Raw genomic sequence first — 18671 nt, 5'->3', positions numbered from 1 at the left:
ATATAAAAGGACACATAATGTTTCCTATTATTTGAAATTTCAGAATAGACAAAACTAATCTGAGTTAATACACATTAGAATAGTGGTTATCTCTGGTGGAGAGGGGAGTGCTGACTAAAAAGGACCCAAGGGAACTTTTGGAGGTGATGGAAATGTTCTGTATTTTGATCTGGGTGATGGTTACATGGATGTTTATCTCTGTTCACATTTTTCAATTTGTATACTTAAGTGCATTTTAAACTGTATGCAAATTTCACCTCAGTAAAGCACTGGTTACTATGAAAAAGACCTAATGAACACTGGAGTCTAGTAAAAATTTGAACACATGAATTTTGAAAAAGATATTTTTTAAAGTAAAAAAAAGATAATCAGAACTCTCCTAAAACTCAAAAATTTTAACATACCCCTTAGTAACCACATTTTAAAATTATAACTAAATTTTATAATAAACCACTTTTTATATAATTGTGATATATAATATATGCTGATCAAAATTCAAAACTTACCAGTGAAGGAGTGTTAAAATTAATTTCTTGAAAGCAGCCATCAAACATTAAACTAAATGTTGGATCTATAGGGAAAAAACATATTTTTAAACATTAAGACCACTAAGGTACTTTCTCTAGTCATACTTTTCTATGAAAGTATTCTATATTTCATCAGTAATGAAAATAAAATATGTAAATTACAAATCATTAAGGAACTGAACTTCTATCTTGACTTTTTAATTAAACTACCATCTCACTTGGGATTAATATGATTTTTATCGATATTTTTAGAGTACAATCATTAACTATCAAACGGGCTATTAATTTCTAAGTAGAGTCTAACACATTTTCCAACAGAAATCCACAGCAGATATTCTACTGAATATTTGCAATGACAAATATTAGAAAAGAATGTTATAATACAATATATAGGGAATTCCCTGGTGGTCCAGTGGTTAAGACTCCACGCTCCCAATGCCCAGGTTTGATCCCTGGTCAGGGAACTAGATCCCGCACGTGGCAATGAAGATCCTGCGTGCAGCAACGAAGACCCCATGCAGCCAAAAATAATTAAAAAAACAAACAAAGATCTAGAAGCCTCCTCGCTTTAGGGAAAAAAACAGACTTAATTTACCAGCAGATTTCTAAAGGAACATATCTAATTAAAATTAGAAGCTTTCCCCAAATATTTTAACCAAAAGTAATCAATTGTAAAATCACTGGTTACCTACCACTTGTCGTAAGGATTACAGGTCTTTTCGTGGTTGCCATGAATGTTTTGATTGCATTCAAAAACCCAGCATCTTCTTCGAAAATGACATCAACCTAAGAACAAATGGTTATTAGAATATTAATGTAGTAACAATACACTTATTGGATATCTGTTACATATACACAGTAGATACACTATATGTCTATAGAGACAGAATTTATGAATTTGTGAACAGTGTGACTTCACACCATGCCGAAAGCTTACAATGTCTTATACTATTAAAAGGGTAAAAAAATTATCAAACATTAAAAACAAAAAAATGCAGTCACCTATAATTGGATAAGTATGGGTCAGAATAATTTCTACAAACACTAAACAGTAACTGAATTGCATTAATCATGTTCCTGAAAAATTCTTCTATGGCTGACAGTTTCATTCACTTTAATTTCAAATAGATACAATTATTCCTGACCTTCTTCGCTATTTTACAGTCCTTTATAGTAAAACATACAGTAATCTTTAGAATAAGCTTTTATCAGGAGGTATCAAAAATGTATACCTCTGTAAGCCTACCTCCTCAAACAGAATGAGAGATGTTGCATTTTTCCTGTTGGGTTCCTCAGCCCCAAACTCTTTGACATTTTTATTAGTTGTGTTTGTAGATTTAGTCTGAATAATTGGTTTCTGTTCAAAAGAATTTTTGATTCCTGCATAAATAAAACATTAATATTTTAGATAAAATCAACTTTTAATAGAACACTGGATATTTCCACAGAATAAACTCAAACTGAAATCCATTATCAAAACTGAAACAAACTGGACTTCCCTGGTGGTGCAGTGGTTAAGAATCTGCCTGCCAATGCAGGAGACAGGGGTTCAAGCCCTGGTCTGGGAAGATCCCACGTGCCACGGAGCAGCTAAGCCCGTGCGCCACAACTACTGAAGCCCACGTGCCTAGAGCCTGTGCTCCACAACAGGAGAGGCCACCACAATGAGAAGCCTGCCACTGCAACGAAGAGTAGCCCAGCTCGCTGCAACTAGAGAAAGCCCATGCACAGCAACAAAGATCCAACACAGCCAAAAATAAATAAATAAATAAATTAAAAAAACAAAAACAAAAAACTGAAACAAAGTATCAGTACTCCTATATATATGACCTTCAGTGTAACTGAGGTTTAATAAATAGCAATAGGAACTCATGAACTATGATCATATTTTTATGTTATCAGGGTCTCTGTCAATTTAGTATCTTACCTTTATTATTTTCCAGAAGTGTTCCTATTTGTTCATTATTTTTTGGCTTAGAAGACACTTTAAAATAATTTGCCAAAGTTTTAGGTGGAAGTACTCGCTTTGGTCCACTACTTTGTGGTGATGGTGGAGGAAGTTTTCTTGGTGATGTAACAACCTTCTTGGGGGAGCTTAATTTTTCTGCCAAAAACAAATTGCACTTAAAGACAAATATTCTAAAAATTAAACAGATGGCAAGATTCAGTTATCCACAGTATATTTCTACTCTTACCAGTTAAAAGGCAAAGGTATAAAAATTCTTTTTCATTCTTACATTCTCTTTACAGTCAAATATTACTGTATTGTTAGTTATTCTACCAGTAGAGAAGGCAAAACCAATCATTTGGAAAAGATACTCTTTTCCAAGAAACATATATTCTTGGGCTTCCCTGGTGGTGCAGTGGTTGAGAATCTGCCTGCCAATGCAGGGGACACAGGTTCGAGCCCTGGTCTGGGAAGATCCCACATGCCGCGGAGCAACTAAGCCCGTGTGCCACAACTACTGAGCCTGCACGTCTGGAGCCCGTGCTCCGCAACAAGAGAGGCCGCTACAGTGAGAGGCCCGCGCACCGCGATGAAGAGTGGTCCCCACTTGCCGCAACTAAAGAAAGCCCTCGCACAGAAACGAAGACCCAACACAGCCATAAATGAATGAATAAATAAATAAATGAATAAATAAAAAATAGGGCATTTTAACACCACAAGGAAAGAGGTGTAATCTTAAAAATATTTTAATATCACTAAAAGTGGGATAACCAGTCATGACGTATCTCTTGCTATGACACCACAGGAAGCACACAGCCCCATCTACACATGTATGCCAGCACAAAAATTGAAATGAATCTAATCAACCCCACAGATCTAACTGCCAGTTTATAAGAAATACAAGGAAGAGGAATGTGTTAGCTGATACCATTAAGATATAATCAGCCAAATCTAGAATGTGAGAAATTTTATGACAAATGACCCATATTCTTCAACAAATAAATGACATGAAAAGAAACGGTGAGGGAGCTGTTAGATTAAAAGAAACTTAAGTGACATTAATCAAATGTAAACTGTGGACCTTGTTTGGATCCTGATTTGGACAAACCATTTGAAACAGAAAACTGAAATTAAACTACATATTACATCAAATTAAGGTATATAGCTAATTTTGTTAGGTCTGATCATGATATTGTGGTTATGCTTTTAAAAAAGTCCTTATGAGTTAGAGCTACATATTGAAATATATATACATGAGTAAAATTATGTGATGGTCCTGAGATTTGTTTTAAAAAATAAAGTCCAAGAAAAATGAAAAAGGCATGTGTTTATATATAGGAAAAGATTAAAAATGAATGGCAAAATTCTAATCATTGGGATTTCACCTGTGGTGCAGTGGTTAAGAATCAGCCTGCCAATGCAGGGGACATGGGTTCGAGCCCTGGTCGGCGAAGATCCCACATGCCGCTGAGCAACCAAGCCCGTGCGCTACAACTACTGAGCCTGCACTCTAGAGCCCGCGAGCCACAACTACTGAAGCCCATGGGCCTAGAGCCTGTGCTCCGTAACAAGAGAAGCCACCACAATGAGAAGCCCACGCACCATGATGAAGAGTAGCCCCTGCGCACCGCAACTAGAGAAAGCCTGTGTGCAGCAACGAAGACCCAATGCAGCCAAAAATAAATAAATAAAATAAATAAATTTATTTTTTTAAAATGCTAATTATTAAAATTCTTTTCTTAGATTTTAATTTTTTAAACATTATAACTTCAGGAAAATAATTTACTTACTTGGTGACTTGCCTATGTTGTAGCTATTAAAAAAACAGGGTTTTTGTGAGTTTACACCTTGCTTGTCTACTTGATGGGACTGAGTAGCTTCCTTCAGCTGAGACAGAATTTGTCTACCACTGCGCTGAGAAGAGGCGTTCACTTCAAATATCTAAAAGAATATATGAAAAAATGGCAGAATGGTTTATGTTTCCTTTTGTTTCAAGGGTAATTATTACATTAACATTCATTCACTAACCTTAAATCCAAGCTCCTGAGCACAAGCATATACCGCAGCAGTTTTCCCCACTCCTGTTGGCCCTGTTATAAGAACAGTATTGCAAAGACGATTCTCTTCTTCATCATCTGAACTGCCTTTAAAGTCTATGCCGTCCAATGGATCTGAAAAATCATTCAAATGCACATGAAACAATCGCTTAGGCATCAATTCTGTCTCACCAAACCCAATGACCAAATCCCACAAACTTCTTGCCAATAAATGTTGGAAATTCAATGTACAAAAACTAAAAAACCAAATATAAAATACCAAACAAGCAGCTTTATAAAAATTTTCAGCTAATCTAATTCTAAAAATGTTCAGTGAAATGGAAAAAAATGACTCAAAATACCTTCCTGTTTCTCATCTCTTTTTCCCTTCAAATTCTGTCCTTCTTCCAATTCAGCTCTTCTTTTCCAGTCTTTCAACCAACTACCATAAGAAAATGTATGTTAATAAAAATAATTCACAGAATATAGATATCTCTTAGATGATATGTTAAAATGATTGTTGGGGGAAGTGATGGTATATTGTTAGTTTTTAAGAACTCCAAAACATTTTTGAATCAACTATATAGTAAAATAATTTTACATAGACATGAATATTTTAAAATGAAGTAATTTTTGCCGGAATACTCAAGACAATATGTACAAGGATATTCACTGCAACACTATATTAGCCTCCAAAAGGAAAAACCTAAAACTACATCAGTAGGGGAAAAGGTACCTTATGGTATGTATGCTCACATAAGAAATCAGTACAGAGAAACTATGAAGAACTGGAGTAGATTGTATGGTGACATGAAAGATGTCTAATATATTGATCCAATGCTAACTATGAGTAGAAAGATTAAGTTCTAGTCTGGAGCTAGACTGAGTTTAAATTCCAACTCCAGCACTTTCTAGCTGTGTGACCTTGGACAAATAACTTAAACTCTCTGGGCTTCATTCCTCATGAGGAACAGTATTTACTCTCATAGGATTGTTCTAAGCATCAAATGAGCTAAGCATGATCAAGTGCTTAGAACAATGCCAATCTCAAAGATTTTATTATTATGGGTCCCAATTCCTTGTATGAAATCCTTTGGGCCAGATGAGTTTCAGAATTTAGGACTTTTCAGATATTAGAAATGTAATTTGGTACATATAACACATAAAACATAATACCCCTAGTGGGTCTGTGGCAGTACATCCATAATCACTGAATATTTCTAGTTAAAAAAATATGAACTGCTACTAAGTGGGACTGATAAAGACTATAATAACATGTATATAATAAAGTTAATAAACTTTCAATTTCCAGAACTCTTTGGAGGTGGGAATTATAGACAAAGGATTATTACCTGAATTAGTAGTAATATGATACTATTTGTTAGGAAGAAAGGAGCAAATATATGCATTAAAATTTTTCTGGAAGGTTTTACAAGACACTTTTAATAGTCATTTACCTCTAGGGAGTAGAAACAGGAGAAAAGAGGTACATTTACTTTTCACTGAAAATTCTTCCTTTTTTTTTTTTTTAAGATTTTACCTTGCGATGTATTATTTTATAATTTCTAGATTTTAGTACAAATAAAATAAATAGTAAAACTAGATTCATAAACTATTTCTCAATTCCTTTACAAATTTTACCAACCTATGTAACTTTCTAATAGCTAGCTCATTGCCTATGAGTTCACCGGAGTTCTGAGGTTGATACTTTTCTGTCCAAAGCATGTCTTCAGTTCCAGAATCTAAAGCAAAAAATATATATTAAAGTATTTTGTTCCTTGGCATAAACATATATTCTTAGGCATTTACATTATTGTTTCATGTAACAATAAGTATTTGTACAAATATTTATATTTACAAATTGCCAAAGAGGCAATTTCAAAACTTAACATTACATTAAAAATTTTTCACATCAAAACCCTTCCCTCTTAAAAGCTAACCACCATAAAATCTTATGACAGGGCTTCCCTGGTGGCGCCGTGGTTAACAATCCGCCTGCCAATGCAGAGGACACGGGTTCGAGCCCTGGTCCAGGAAGATCCCACATGCTGTGGAGCAACTAAGCCCGTGCTCCACAACTACTGAGCCTGCGCTCTAGAGCCCGCGAGCCACAGCTACTGAGCCCGCATGCCACAACTACTGAAGCCCGCGTGCCTAGAGCCCGTGCTCCGCAACGAGAAGCCAGCGCAATGAGAAGCCCGCGCACCACAATGAAGAATAGCCCCCGCTCGCCGCAACTAGAGAAAGCAGCGCACAGCAACAAAGAACCAAAGCAGCCAAAAATAAATAAAATAAATAAATTTATTAAAAAAAAAAATCTTATGACAATAAGATTTAAAAGTATACATTAAAAATTTTAATAATCACTCAAGAAACACAAAATATGAAAAATAATTTGTACTGTAAGAAATAATCTAAAGAACAAATGCAGCATAATTTTCATGGAGCCTCTTCTTGACAACTAAAAGGATACATTAAAACATTCTAGGAGGTCAGCCTGAGTAAATGGAGAGATGCTACACTCCCAATTGAGAAGAGTTAGGATGATGCCAGTCCCCTCCAAATTAATCTACATTTTGGTATGCATCTCCCTCTCTTTCTTTTTTGGCCGCACCACGTGTCATTAATCTACCTTCTAATGCAAAATCAAAACCCCAGTGGAATTTGTGGGGTAAGGGAATCTATAGTTTATTTAGTGGAGTCAATGCATGAAAATAGTTTTAAAAAATGATAGATGGATGGATCTAGAGATTGTCATACTGAGGGAAGTAAGTCAGACACAGAAAGATAAATATCATATGATATCAATTATATGTAGAATCTAAAAAAAAGGGTACAAATGAACTTACTTACAAAACAAAGGTAAAGTCACAGATGTAGAAAACAAACTTATGGTTACCGGGGGTAAGGGCGGGGAGGGATAAATTGGGAGACTGGGATTGACATATACACACTACTACATATAAAATAGATAAATAATAAGAACCTACTGTATAGCACGGGGAACTCTACTCAATACTGTGTAATGGCCTATCAGGGAAAAGAATCTAAAAAAAGAGTGGATACAGGTATATGTATAACTGATTCACTTTGCTGTACACCTGAAACTAACACAACATTGTAAATCAACCATGCTCCAAGAAAAATTTTAAAAAGGGCTTCCCTGGTGGTGCAGTGGTTAAGAATCTGCCTGCCAATGCAGGGGACATGGGTTTGATCCCGGCCCGGGAAGATCCCATATGCCCCAGAGCAACTAAGCCTGGCCACCACAACTATTGAGTCTGCACTCTAGAGCCCACGTGCCACAACTACTGAGCCCACGTGCCTAGAGCCTGTGCTCCACAGCAAGAGAAGCCACCACAATGAGAAGCCCACGCACTGCAACAAAGAGTAGCCCCTGCTCGCCGCAACTAGAGAAAGCCCGTGCTCAGCAACGAAGACCCAACACAGCCAAAAATAAAAACAAAAAAATTAATTAATTAAAAAAAGTTTTTTTAAATATAGAGGGGCTTCCCTCGTGGTGCAGTGGTTAAGAATCTGCCTGCCAATGCAGGAGACATGGGTTCAAGCCCTGGTCCGGGAAGATCCCACATGCTGCGGAGCAACTAAGCCCGTGCACCACAACTACTGAGCCTGCGCTCTAGAGCCCGTGAACCACAACTACTGAGCCCGTGTGCCACAACTACTGAAGCCCGTGCGCCTAGAGCCCATGCTCCGCAACAAGAGAAGCCACCACAATGAGAAGCCTGTGCACCGCAACGAAGACTAGCCCCCGCTCGCCCCAAGTAGAGAAAGCCAGTGCGCAGCAACGAGGACCCAACGCAGCCAAAAATAAATAAAATAAATAATTAATTAATTTTAAAAAATACAAAGACTTGCTGTACAAATTATCAAAATATAATCTAAATGGATGAATTAATAGAATGTTTCAGAAAAGCTACGTAACCAAATGGGAATATGTCAAAAATATGTGAAACATGTGTAAAATAATAGGTAGAGTGTGATCCCAGGTTTTTGTTTTTTTTTAATTTATTTGGCTTCACCGGGTCTCAGTTGCAGCACTCAGGATCTTCGTTGCCGTGTGCAAGATGTTCATTGCGGCATGCGGGATCTTTTTTGTAGTTGCGGCATGCAGGATCTTTAGTTGGGGCATGCGGGATTTTTAGTTGCAGCATGCGGGATCTTCAGTTGCAGCAGGCAGGATCTAGTTCCCTGACCAGGGATTGAACCCGGGCCCCCTGCATTGGGAGCGTGGAGTCTTAACCACTGCACCACCAGGGAAGTCTCCAGGTTTTAAAAAAAGCGTATGTATTTAGGGAAGCACAGAAAAATCAAAGACCAAACAGCAATCTGTTAAACGTGGTTATCTGGAAGACTAATCAGTGAGGCTTCCACTTCTTATTTTGTTTGAATGTTGCAATAAGCATATATTAAAAGAGACAGGGGAAAAATGAGAAGTTAAAAACAAAAAACCTCTAGGACCAGAGGGAGAAAGTCTAATTTACCTGGAATAGAAGATACTTCTGATGTAGACTTGTCACCATCTATTATCAGAATATCAGAATCTTCTACGGCTTCTGTTTCCACTTTACACCTTGTACTCAAAGCTGTTCGTTTCTTCCTGGATGTTTTAGGAAATAAACCTTTGGAAGAATCTAGCTTTATCCCACTGGAGTTGTTTCTTTTGTCAAGTTCTTCTAGTTTCCCACTTATCTTTTTTGGACTTTCTGAATACTCATTTGGTTTCTTTCTTTTGGATTTATGATTTTCCATTTCCACTCGTTTCCTTTTGGTTTCTTTTCGACTGACATCGGGCTCTAGTTTTGGACTTTCTATTTGGGGAAATATTGAAATGCATGTGCTTGTTAATCAACAAAACACAAATTTTAATACCCAATATCTTAATACCACTTCAAAATATCCAATAGCCTTATCACTATAAAATGAAAACGCAAGAATCAAATGTGGCATAGTGAAAGCAAGCTGGATATCTTGTTATTTAGATTGCCTTTTGTACGGGCTATATAAACCACCTCATCTAAGGCTTTCCTTAAATAAATTATTAGTATTTTAACATAATTAAACCTGTCTTTGGGTTGCCAACTCTGGAAGCTGGCAGGGTCTAACACTGTATCACACAAGTTGCTTTACTTTAATTGAACAGCTCTCCCTATCAACCATAAGCAATGTTCTCTCGGTGGTGATCACTTCCAAGAGTCAATGGCTAAGCTTAGTGTTTTCAAAACTGAAATGTTAACAGAAATAATAATTATCACTAACCTTGTTTACGATGACACTCGGAAAGTACCTGGTGCTCAGTTCGCTTTTTTAGAAGCAAAGGGAAGTATTTCCTCAAAGAAAACTCGGGATTTGACCACCTAATTTCCTCCAGCAAAAGATTTTGTACTTCTTCAGTCAAATCCTTCCTTCTCCCCACAAACTGCAATAAAGAATAAAATGCTCAATTAAACCCACATTGTCCATTAATATTAATCAGAATACTACCAACTACTTTCTGTCTATAATAAGTCTATGTCATTGTAGGATTAGCTTTAGTCACTAAATACAACCTCGATGGCAAAGCTGCATTCGCACAGCTTTAGAAGGACTTGGTTCATTTTTTTTTTTTAATATTTATTTGTTTATTTATTTGGTTGCACAAGGTCTTAGTTGCTGCAGGAGGGCTCCTTAGTTGCGGCTCATGGCCTCCTTAGTTGCAGCTCGAGGGCTCCTTAGTTGTGGCATGTGAACTCTTAGTTGCAGCATGCATGTGGGATCTAGTTCCCTGACCAGGGATCGAACCCAGGCCCCCTGCATTGGAAGCGTGGAGTCTTATCCACTGTGCCACCAGGGAAGTCCCTTAGTTCATATTTTTATTGTTCTTTCTTTTCAACTAATTGTATTTTACACATTTATTAGATTATAATTCTGACTGATAAAGTATCTAAATGTGCTATATAATCTAATATTCTTTTGAAACTGGCTATCATTAATTCTTAGTATGTTTTTAAAGCTCTAGGAGTATTTAAAAGAGATATGTACTTCAATTGGGATTTATTATTTAAACTTGGACTCTAGGAAGAGATGAATTTTAGGCCACAACAGTAAATATCCAAAACTTTTTCCCTCTGAAACATATGAAGGAAACTTCCTACAATGGATGACCGCTCTCATACTTACCACAACAGCAGAATTATTACTTTTTGAATTTGAATTTAATGTTGAAAATTCACCAAGAGCCATGACACATTTTGAGAGATCTATTACTTTAGTATTCAGTTCTTTAAGTTTAGTTAAAAGAGGACAAGTGGGTGGTTTCAAATGCCACAAATGGCACCCTAAAGAAAAACAGAAAAATTATGTTAATTACCTTCATTCATATCCTTATCCATTTATCAAATACCAACTAAATAAACATGAGAAGACTCGACAACAACTATATAGTTAACACAGAAGTACCAAAACTCAAATGAGTATACAGGAAACAATACCCTCACCTCCAACAAATACAATTCATAAAAATTACCCAGTCTTCCCTCCGAATTGTTAAAAATAAGCAAATATTAGCATATTTTCTTTTCTTTTTAAATCAACCTTGCTAATCAGGTTAAAAATTTCAGGGGCAGTTAGCATCCTGAAATCCAGATTCTGTTACTAGGTAAGCGTGGGCATGATCCTAAGGAAAAGCGTAACTAACTTCTATAATTGAACGTATTATTAGAAAATGCTTTATAAAACTGAACTAGGGACTTCCCTGGTGGTCCACTGGTTAAGAATCCACCTTCCAATGCAGGGGATGCAGGTTCGATCCCTGGTCGGGGAACTAAGATCCCACATGCTGCGGGGCAAGTAAGCCCAGACGCCACAACTACTGAGCTCGCACGCCTCAACTAGAGAGTCTGCATGCGCAAACTACAGAGCCCACACACTCGGGAGCCCACTGCACCACAACTACAGAGCCTATGTGCTCTGGAGCCCGCGCACCACAACTATAGGGAAGCCCATGCGCTGCAACAAGGAGCCCACGTGCCACAGTGAAGGATCCCATGTGCCACAACGAAGATCCCACGTGCCGCAACTAAGACCCAACGCACCAAAAAAGAAAATTACATAAATAAATATTTTTTTAAAAAAAAGAACTGAACTAGTAAAAGTAACAAGAAAGGCTTCATCAACAGAATGGCCAGTAGCAGAACTGGGAAAAAAAGAAAAGTGGAATATTACTAGAAAGACTGACTGGGAAGTCCCCCATAAAAGAGAGGCTAGGGCTTCCCTGGTGGCGCAGTGGTTGAGAGTCTGCCTGCCGATGCAGGGGACACAGGTTCGAGCCCTGGTCTGGGAGGATCCCACACGCCGCAGAGCAACTGGGCCCATGAGCCACAACTACTGAGCCTGCACATCTGGAGCCTGTGCTCTGCAACAAGAGAGGCCACGATAGTGAGAGGCCCGCGCACCGCAATGAAGGGTGGCCCCCGCTTGCCACAACTGGAGAAAGCCCTCGCACAGAAACGAAGACCCAACACAGCCAAAAATAAATAAATAGATAAATAATAATCAATATACCAAGAACCTCCCACATATTACATGTTATAAAAAAAAAAAAAGAGAGGCTAAACAAAACTCAGAAACTATCAAGGTCAGAAACATAAAAGGAAAAGAAAGGAGAGCAGAACATAGTGAACATTTCATGAGTAGAGGGAATAGACCAAACCAAACCACAAAGCCAGCTGAGAAGAATATAACTGTTTTTGTGCTGACAAAAAAACTCTAGGTAGGAACAACAACAAAGCAAAGATAGAAGGCTTTGTACATTATCAGTAATTAAAAACTACATAAGTAAAGTAGGACTATAGTTGCCATAGCACTTGGATCCAAAGAGAATTAGCTTAGGATCAAGCTAACACCACCTTACAAGGCTTGGGCAAACAGCTCGCTCTCGTGCACGGTGCATGTGAGAAAAGAGCGAACTAGAGCAATGGAGCACTGCTCCCTGTTACCAATTCCAGGAGATAGCCCACAAGATACTTCTGTGGTACTAAACAGCACAAGCTGTTCTGGAAAGGAGGCAAACAGATTGGACGGCAGACTGGACAAAGACAGGGCTGGAGCTCCTCTGAGAAATTCTTAAAGATGATCTGTTCACACACAGGCTATGATTTCAGAAGGGAACTGCTTTCCTTTTAGAACACAGCGCCTGTCTGGACAGCATTCACTTAAGGGCCCACACACGTGCCTGCCCTCCCCTGGCATCAGGGGTAAGGGCTGAGGATGCCTTTGGCTTTCTTGCCCCACCCCCTTCCTCAGTCCAAGGCTGAAGAAGAGAGGATAAAACACTAAATTCCCACAAAAATCCCCATAAGAATTATACCTAAACCTTTGTCTCACCTTAAACCAATTTACATAGTTTCATATTACTACTAACATTTAAAAATATTTCATAGTAATAAACTCACCATCATCTTTTTGCTGAATATGAACGACGCTCTGGAAACTGGTACTCACTGCATTGTACACGTCTAACGCAGCAGCTTTCTTTGCAATTTGTCGTTTCAACAAATCTGGCAAACCACTCATTAGAAAGTCACGCTTTGCTTTACACTGCACATCACAAGCCTGAGGCTTTTCAGTTGCATCTTGACTTTTAAGAAAATGATGTGAGAAAAGGAGAGCTAAGGTTATAAACACTTAAAAAAATAAACTAACTGTACAATAAATACTTCTTAATTTTATTTGAAAAAATTTAATCAGCTACCTGAGATGTTAGCTGGTCAAATTCTTTTTCTGCTTATCATAAATATGAAAGTCTTTCAGTGTTAAAAAAAATTAAATAAAAATAAGTATATACAGAAAATAATGTCTTGAAGGACATCCACCAAAATGTCTTTGTCTTCCTTTTTTTTATTTAAACATACATTTATATTATAATCAGAAAACAAAATCAGTGCCACATTTCTAAAAGTTAATACAAGAAATTCTAAGGTAATATTGTTTCCAATACAATAGCAGGAACCTTAAGGCCCTTATTATTGATGTCTCAGTTTCACCTGGCTTATCTTGTATTGCTAATCATAAGAATCTTGACTTTAGCAGGAGGGTGGTGAAAGGGTAGAGGAGGATGGGATGATGGAGTGGCGGAGGGGAGAGAGAGCGTGGTGCTGGTCTATCACAGCTTATACACCCTTCCTAGCCTGCCATATATAGAGTGAGGACTGTAATATTCTCTGCAAACTGAAATTTGGGTTGGTAATTAAGAAGAGGCTTCAAAAATTTCTATTCCTTTCCAGTTTGAGAGAAATGAAGAAAAGATGAGATCTAAAGCCAGACTGAAGAGATTAATCTCAGAAAAGAGGAGGTGTACCTTTTTGACTATTAACTGGAGGGAAGGACGAAAAGATGGGTGAAGTAGCTATATTAGTATGTGCCTATAGCGGAAGGTAAACTTTAAGGAGGGGGTACAAGGTACTAATAAAAAATATACACACATATATTATATACACAGTTAGAAATAGTTTTGGATGTGTGTGTGTGTGTGTGTGTGTGTATTTCCTAGCTTTATCTGCTGAGAAAGCCTAGAAGCACTGATACCTCAGGAGCATTAGGTAAAATAAGCACCTCCACTAAAAGGAACCAGGGCTCCTTGGAGAAGAGGCTAATTACAGAGCTGGGGCAGGGCAAATAAAAGATGAGCCTGGAATCTGCCTGCCAATGCAGGGGACATGGGTTCGAGCCCTGGTCTGGGAGGATCCCACATGCCGCGGAGCAACTAGGCCTGTGAGCCACAACTACTGAGCCTGCGCGTCTGGAGCCTGTGCTCCGCAACGGGAGAGGCCGCGATAGTGAGAGGCCAGCGCACCACAATGAAGAGTGGCCCCCGCTCGCTGCAACTAGAGAAAGCCCTCGCGCAGAAACGAAGACCCAACACAGCCAAAAAAAAATAAATTAATTAATTAATTAATTTTAAAAAAAAAAAAAGATGAGCCTGGAATATCTTTGTGTTCAAAAAAGTAAGAAATGCTCAATAAATGAGGAGTATGTGTCAAAGGGGCATAGAAACCAAGCTGAAGGGCTTCCAATGGCCAAATTAGAAGCAATTTGAGCATTAAAATTATTAACGGATTAAAACCCAGAGAATAAAACAGGAATCCATGAGTAAATGGGTAAATACTGGAAACAACCCAAATGGCCACCAATAAAAGAATAAACTGTGGTAAATATATTCGTATAAGCAATACTATTCAGCAATAAAAAAGAATAGACTACTGATATTCTTTGACTGAAAGAAGCCAGAGACAAAAGTGTACCTCCTGTATGATTTCATTTCTATGAAATTCTAGAAAAGGCAAACTAATCTATACCAACAGAAAGCAGATCACAGGTTGCATGGCATTGGGCGTGGAAGGCAGGGATGAACTGCAAAGAGGCAAAAGGGAATTTGTGAGTGATGAAATGTTCTCTATTGTGGTGGCGATCACACAGATGTGTATATTTGTTAAAGCTCAAACTGTTTACTTAATATGGGTGCATATGATTGTATGTACATTATACCTGAATAAAGTTGATTTTAAAAAATATATGTGTACTGAGCAAGAGCAGTTAGGCACAAAACAATATATATATAAAGTGTACGTGAAGTTCTAAAACAGACAAGACTAACCCATGGCAACAGAAGTCAAACTAATTGATGGTAATAGAAATCAGAATAGTGGTAACCTTTTGTTGTGGTGGTGATGGTGGTGATACAGAAAAACAGTAAGTAACCGTTAGGGAGTAAAAGAAAGATGTTATATCTTGATATAGTGTACTTATCAAAACTGTATGCTTAAGATTTGTGCATTTAACAATATGTAATTATTCCTCAATAAAATTGAAACAGGAAAAAAAAAAATAACCTGAACTCATGTCCCTAAACCTGGTCTTCTTCCATCGTGCCATCTACTGGCACAGACCAGAACTTAAGTGTCATACTTTTACCTTCGTCTCTCCCACCCCCAGCCCCCGTGTCTAATTAATCAAGGGTTCTTAAATTTATCTCCTAAAATCTTTTCATACATCATCTCCAGCATCTGAGTCCACACCTCCATCATCTCACACCCAAACCCTTGCATCCATTCTAGTCCCTCCTCCATCCCATTCTCTGTACAATAGCCAAATTAATCCAGCAGTCAAATTAAACTTTCAAAATCCAAATGTTTATGTCCATACTCCTGTTTAAAACCCTCTGATTGCTTCTCATTGCTCTTAGCATAGTGACAAAGTTCGTTCATAAGGGCCCCACCCACGTGGGCTGGCAGCCACCTCTCCAGCGTAATCTCATTTCTCTCACCCGTGCTGTTTATGCTCAAGTCACACTGGCATTCCTTCAACCTCCGGTATTTACCACGCTCCTTCCAGCCACAGGGACTCTGTGGATGGTCCCTCTGGCTGGAACACTGCTCCTCCCCCTGATGAACTCCTGCTCATCCTTCAGTTCAGATGTCATTTCCTCAGAAAATCCTTTCTTGACCAGACCAAATCTACTCAACAAACTTTTAATAGACCTTTGTACCTCTCCTTCTTAGCACACTGCAATTTTTCATTTGTTGGCCCAATTAATGTTTAATCAGAGATTGTCTTTCCTCTAGGGTATAAGCCTCCTGAGGACAGGTAATGTGTCTTATTCCCCATGATATTCTTAGTACCAAAAACAGCACCTGCTACATAGTAGGTATTTAAATTTTTACTGAACAAGTTCATAAATCAGCTTTTTGCTATTTTTGGTTTGCTTGTTTATTTTTCCACTGTTTTGTCTAGAGATGGACACAAAATGTTTGCAAAAGACCAAGATCTTCAAATTGCAGTTGTAGCATTGTCAATATTGTCATCTGTTAAAATGGATTTATCAAAGCTTCAAATGATAACTTAAATGCTTTCTCATCAAAGTAAATGAATGCAAAACATATTCCATGAAATAATTTGGCATTTTAAAATTTGTATCAGACTGACCTGCTTTCATCAAAACCAAGGACAGGATCAGCTGTTTTCTGAGCCTTTCTAGTAAGAAATAAAGGTGCGACTTTCACTTTTCCTTAGAAAAATAAATGCTTAGGTTAGTATCAAGGTTCACCATCTCCACCTACCTCTAGCTACTTTTAAAACTTTAAAAAAATTTTTTTAATTAAAAAATTTTCTATAATGAGCTGATCTCTCAACCTGGCAAAATCAATATCAGAATCTCTTGGGGAGCTTCTTTTTAAACTACAGGTTCCCACAACCCACCTCTGGAGATTCTCAGTCAGTATGTCTAGGGAAGGACCTAAGGATTTAAAAATTTTTTAAATTTACCAGATGATTTTGATGATCAGTCAGCTTTGGGAACCACTAAGTTAACTGAGGCTAAATAGATACAAAGAAATGCAATCACTTAAAATACACTCAGTTACCTTTTGTAAAACTCTTCACTACGTTATAACTTTACTCATTTACTCATTAAAATAAAGATATTTAATATAATTAAAAGGTTATATTTTATAAGACAAGAGATTAAATCAAAACGAGATAAAATTAAAATTCAGAACAATATAATCCCCCCAAAACATTCTAATGTTCATCATCAAGTTATCAAATCTGATTACCAGGGACATTTTTAGGAGTCTTGTTAAGTTTTTTTCCTAACACATCATTCAGACACTGAAGTTTCTTCTGATTTTTCTCAGGATGCTTTAAAGGAGTAGGACTTGAACCTGTTATTACAGAGTCCTAAGACAGAATAAGAAAAAAAATTTTTAATAACATACAATTAATGTTATTAAAATTTCAAAAGGATTACAGTGCTAGAAGCCATGACAAGATAATCACATTAGCAACTCCATACATCTCCCTGTCAGAAACTAACACGGAAAACACAGGATATGAATGGCAATAGTCTGTGCTTATATCATACAAGTTCACGTGATCAAAGAGTGGATTTATTATGACCATGGGTTTTCTTTTTTAAAGAAGAAACTAACAGACTATATTGCAGATAAAAGAATCAGTACAACAAAGCTATAAAAATTATGGCTATTCCCTTTCAGAACTATACATCCTAGATATGTATTAGATTAAGTCTGGTAAGTTCTCATGTGGTCAGCATACATCTATTGAGCATCTACTATGTGTTAGGCAATACAGCAGGCACTGGGAACACACAAAAAAATGAAACTCTAGAGTTGGTGTCAAGTTTACACCAGGGTCTAGGGGACAGAGGGAGAGCTAATCTATGAGTAAATAGTTTAACTAGTGAGCTTCCCTGGTGGCGCAGTGGTTAAGAATCCCCCTGCCAATGAAGGGGACACAGGTTCGAGCCCTGGTCCAGTAAGATCCCACATGCCTGCAGAGCAGCTAAGCCCGTGCACCACAACTACTGAGCCTGTGCTCTAGAGCCCGCAAGCCGCAACTGCTGAGCCCACATGCTACAACTACTGAAGCCCGCATGCCTAGAGCCTGTGCTCCGCAACAAGAGAAGCCACCGAGGTGAGAAGCCTGCACACCGCAACGAAGAGTAGCCCCCGCTCACCACAACTAAAGAAAGCCCGTGTGCAGCATCGAAGACCCAAAGCAGCCAAAAATAAATGAATAAATAAATAAATTTATTTTAAAAAATAGTTTAACTAGTTATAATACAGTATAGTGAAAGTAATACTGACTAAAATACAAAAAAAAAAAAAACCCATGAAAGTAAATTAAAGTACATATAGGGAAGGAAACTATTTGCCTTGAAGGCATCAGCAAAGCTTTCAAGAGGAGGTAGTCGATTATTCACAGCATTTTTCATAGCCGAAAAGTGGAAACAACCCAAATGTCCATCAACTGATGAATGGGTAAATCAAATGTGGTATTTCCATATAATGGGGTGTTATTTGGTTAAAAAAAGAAACAAAATACTGATTCTACAACATGGAAGAACCTTTAAAACATTATGCTAAATGACAGAAGCCAGATACGAAGGACACATATGGTAGGATACCATTTATATTAAATGTCCAGAATAGGCAAATCTATAGAGACAGAAAGTAGATTAGTGTTTGGCTAGGGCTGGGGGAGGGGAGATAGGAAGGTGACAGCTAAGGAGAATGAGGGTTCTTTTGTGGGTAACGAAATATTCTAAAACTGACTGTGGTGATGAATGCACAACTCTGTGAA

The 18671-nt window shown here is 37.7% G+C and overlaps 1 protein-coding gene across 2 annotated transcripts in view; it reads right to left on the bottom strand.

The window, feature by feature from the left end:
* Positions 1-18671, bottom strand: part of ATAD5 (ATPase family AAA domain containing 5) — a 40638-nt gene that overhangs the window by 11528 nt on the left and 10439 nt on the right. For both annotated transcript variants that reach the window (XM_057536927.1, XM_057536926.1), the window contains exons 5-18: positions 17123-17246; positions 16494-16575; positions 12965-13149; positions 10692-10849; positions 9792-9951; positions 9017-9343; positions 6157-6253; positions 4874-4953; positions 4504-4646; positions 4266-4416; positions 2455-2631; positions 1774-1907; positions 1220-1313; positions 507-571 (exon numbers count right to left, since the gene is read on the bottom strand). In XM_057536927.1, the coding sequence (XP_057392910.1) occupies positions 507-571; positions 1220-1313; positions 1774-1907; positions 2455-2631; positions 4266-4416; positions 4504-4646; positions 4874-4953; positions 6157-6253; positions 9017-9343; positions 9792-9951; positions 10692-10849; positions 12965-13149; positions 16494-16575; positions 17123-17246 (1977 nt within the window). The remainder of the gene's footprint in view (positions 1-506; positions 572-1219; positions 1314-1773; positions 1908-2454; positions 2632-4265; positions 4417-4503; positions 4647-4873; positions 4954-6156; positions 6254-9016; positions 9344-9791; positions 9952-10691; positions 10850-12964; positions 13150-16493; positions 16576-17122; positions 17247-18671) is intronic.

The sequence above is a fragment of the Balaenoptera acutorostrata genome, chromosome 20 (assembly GCF_949987535.1).
Source record: "Balaenoptera acutorostrata chromosome 20, mBalAcu1.1, whole genome shotgun sequence".
NCBI lineage: Eukaryota > Metazoa > Chordata > Mammalia > Artiodactyla > Balaenopteridae > Balaenoptera > Balaenoptera acutorostrata.
The sequence above is the reverse complement of the archived record's forward strand: the minus strand, read 5'-3'. Positions and strand labels throughout refer to the sequence as shown.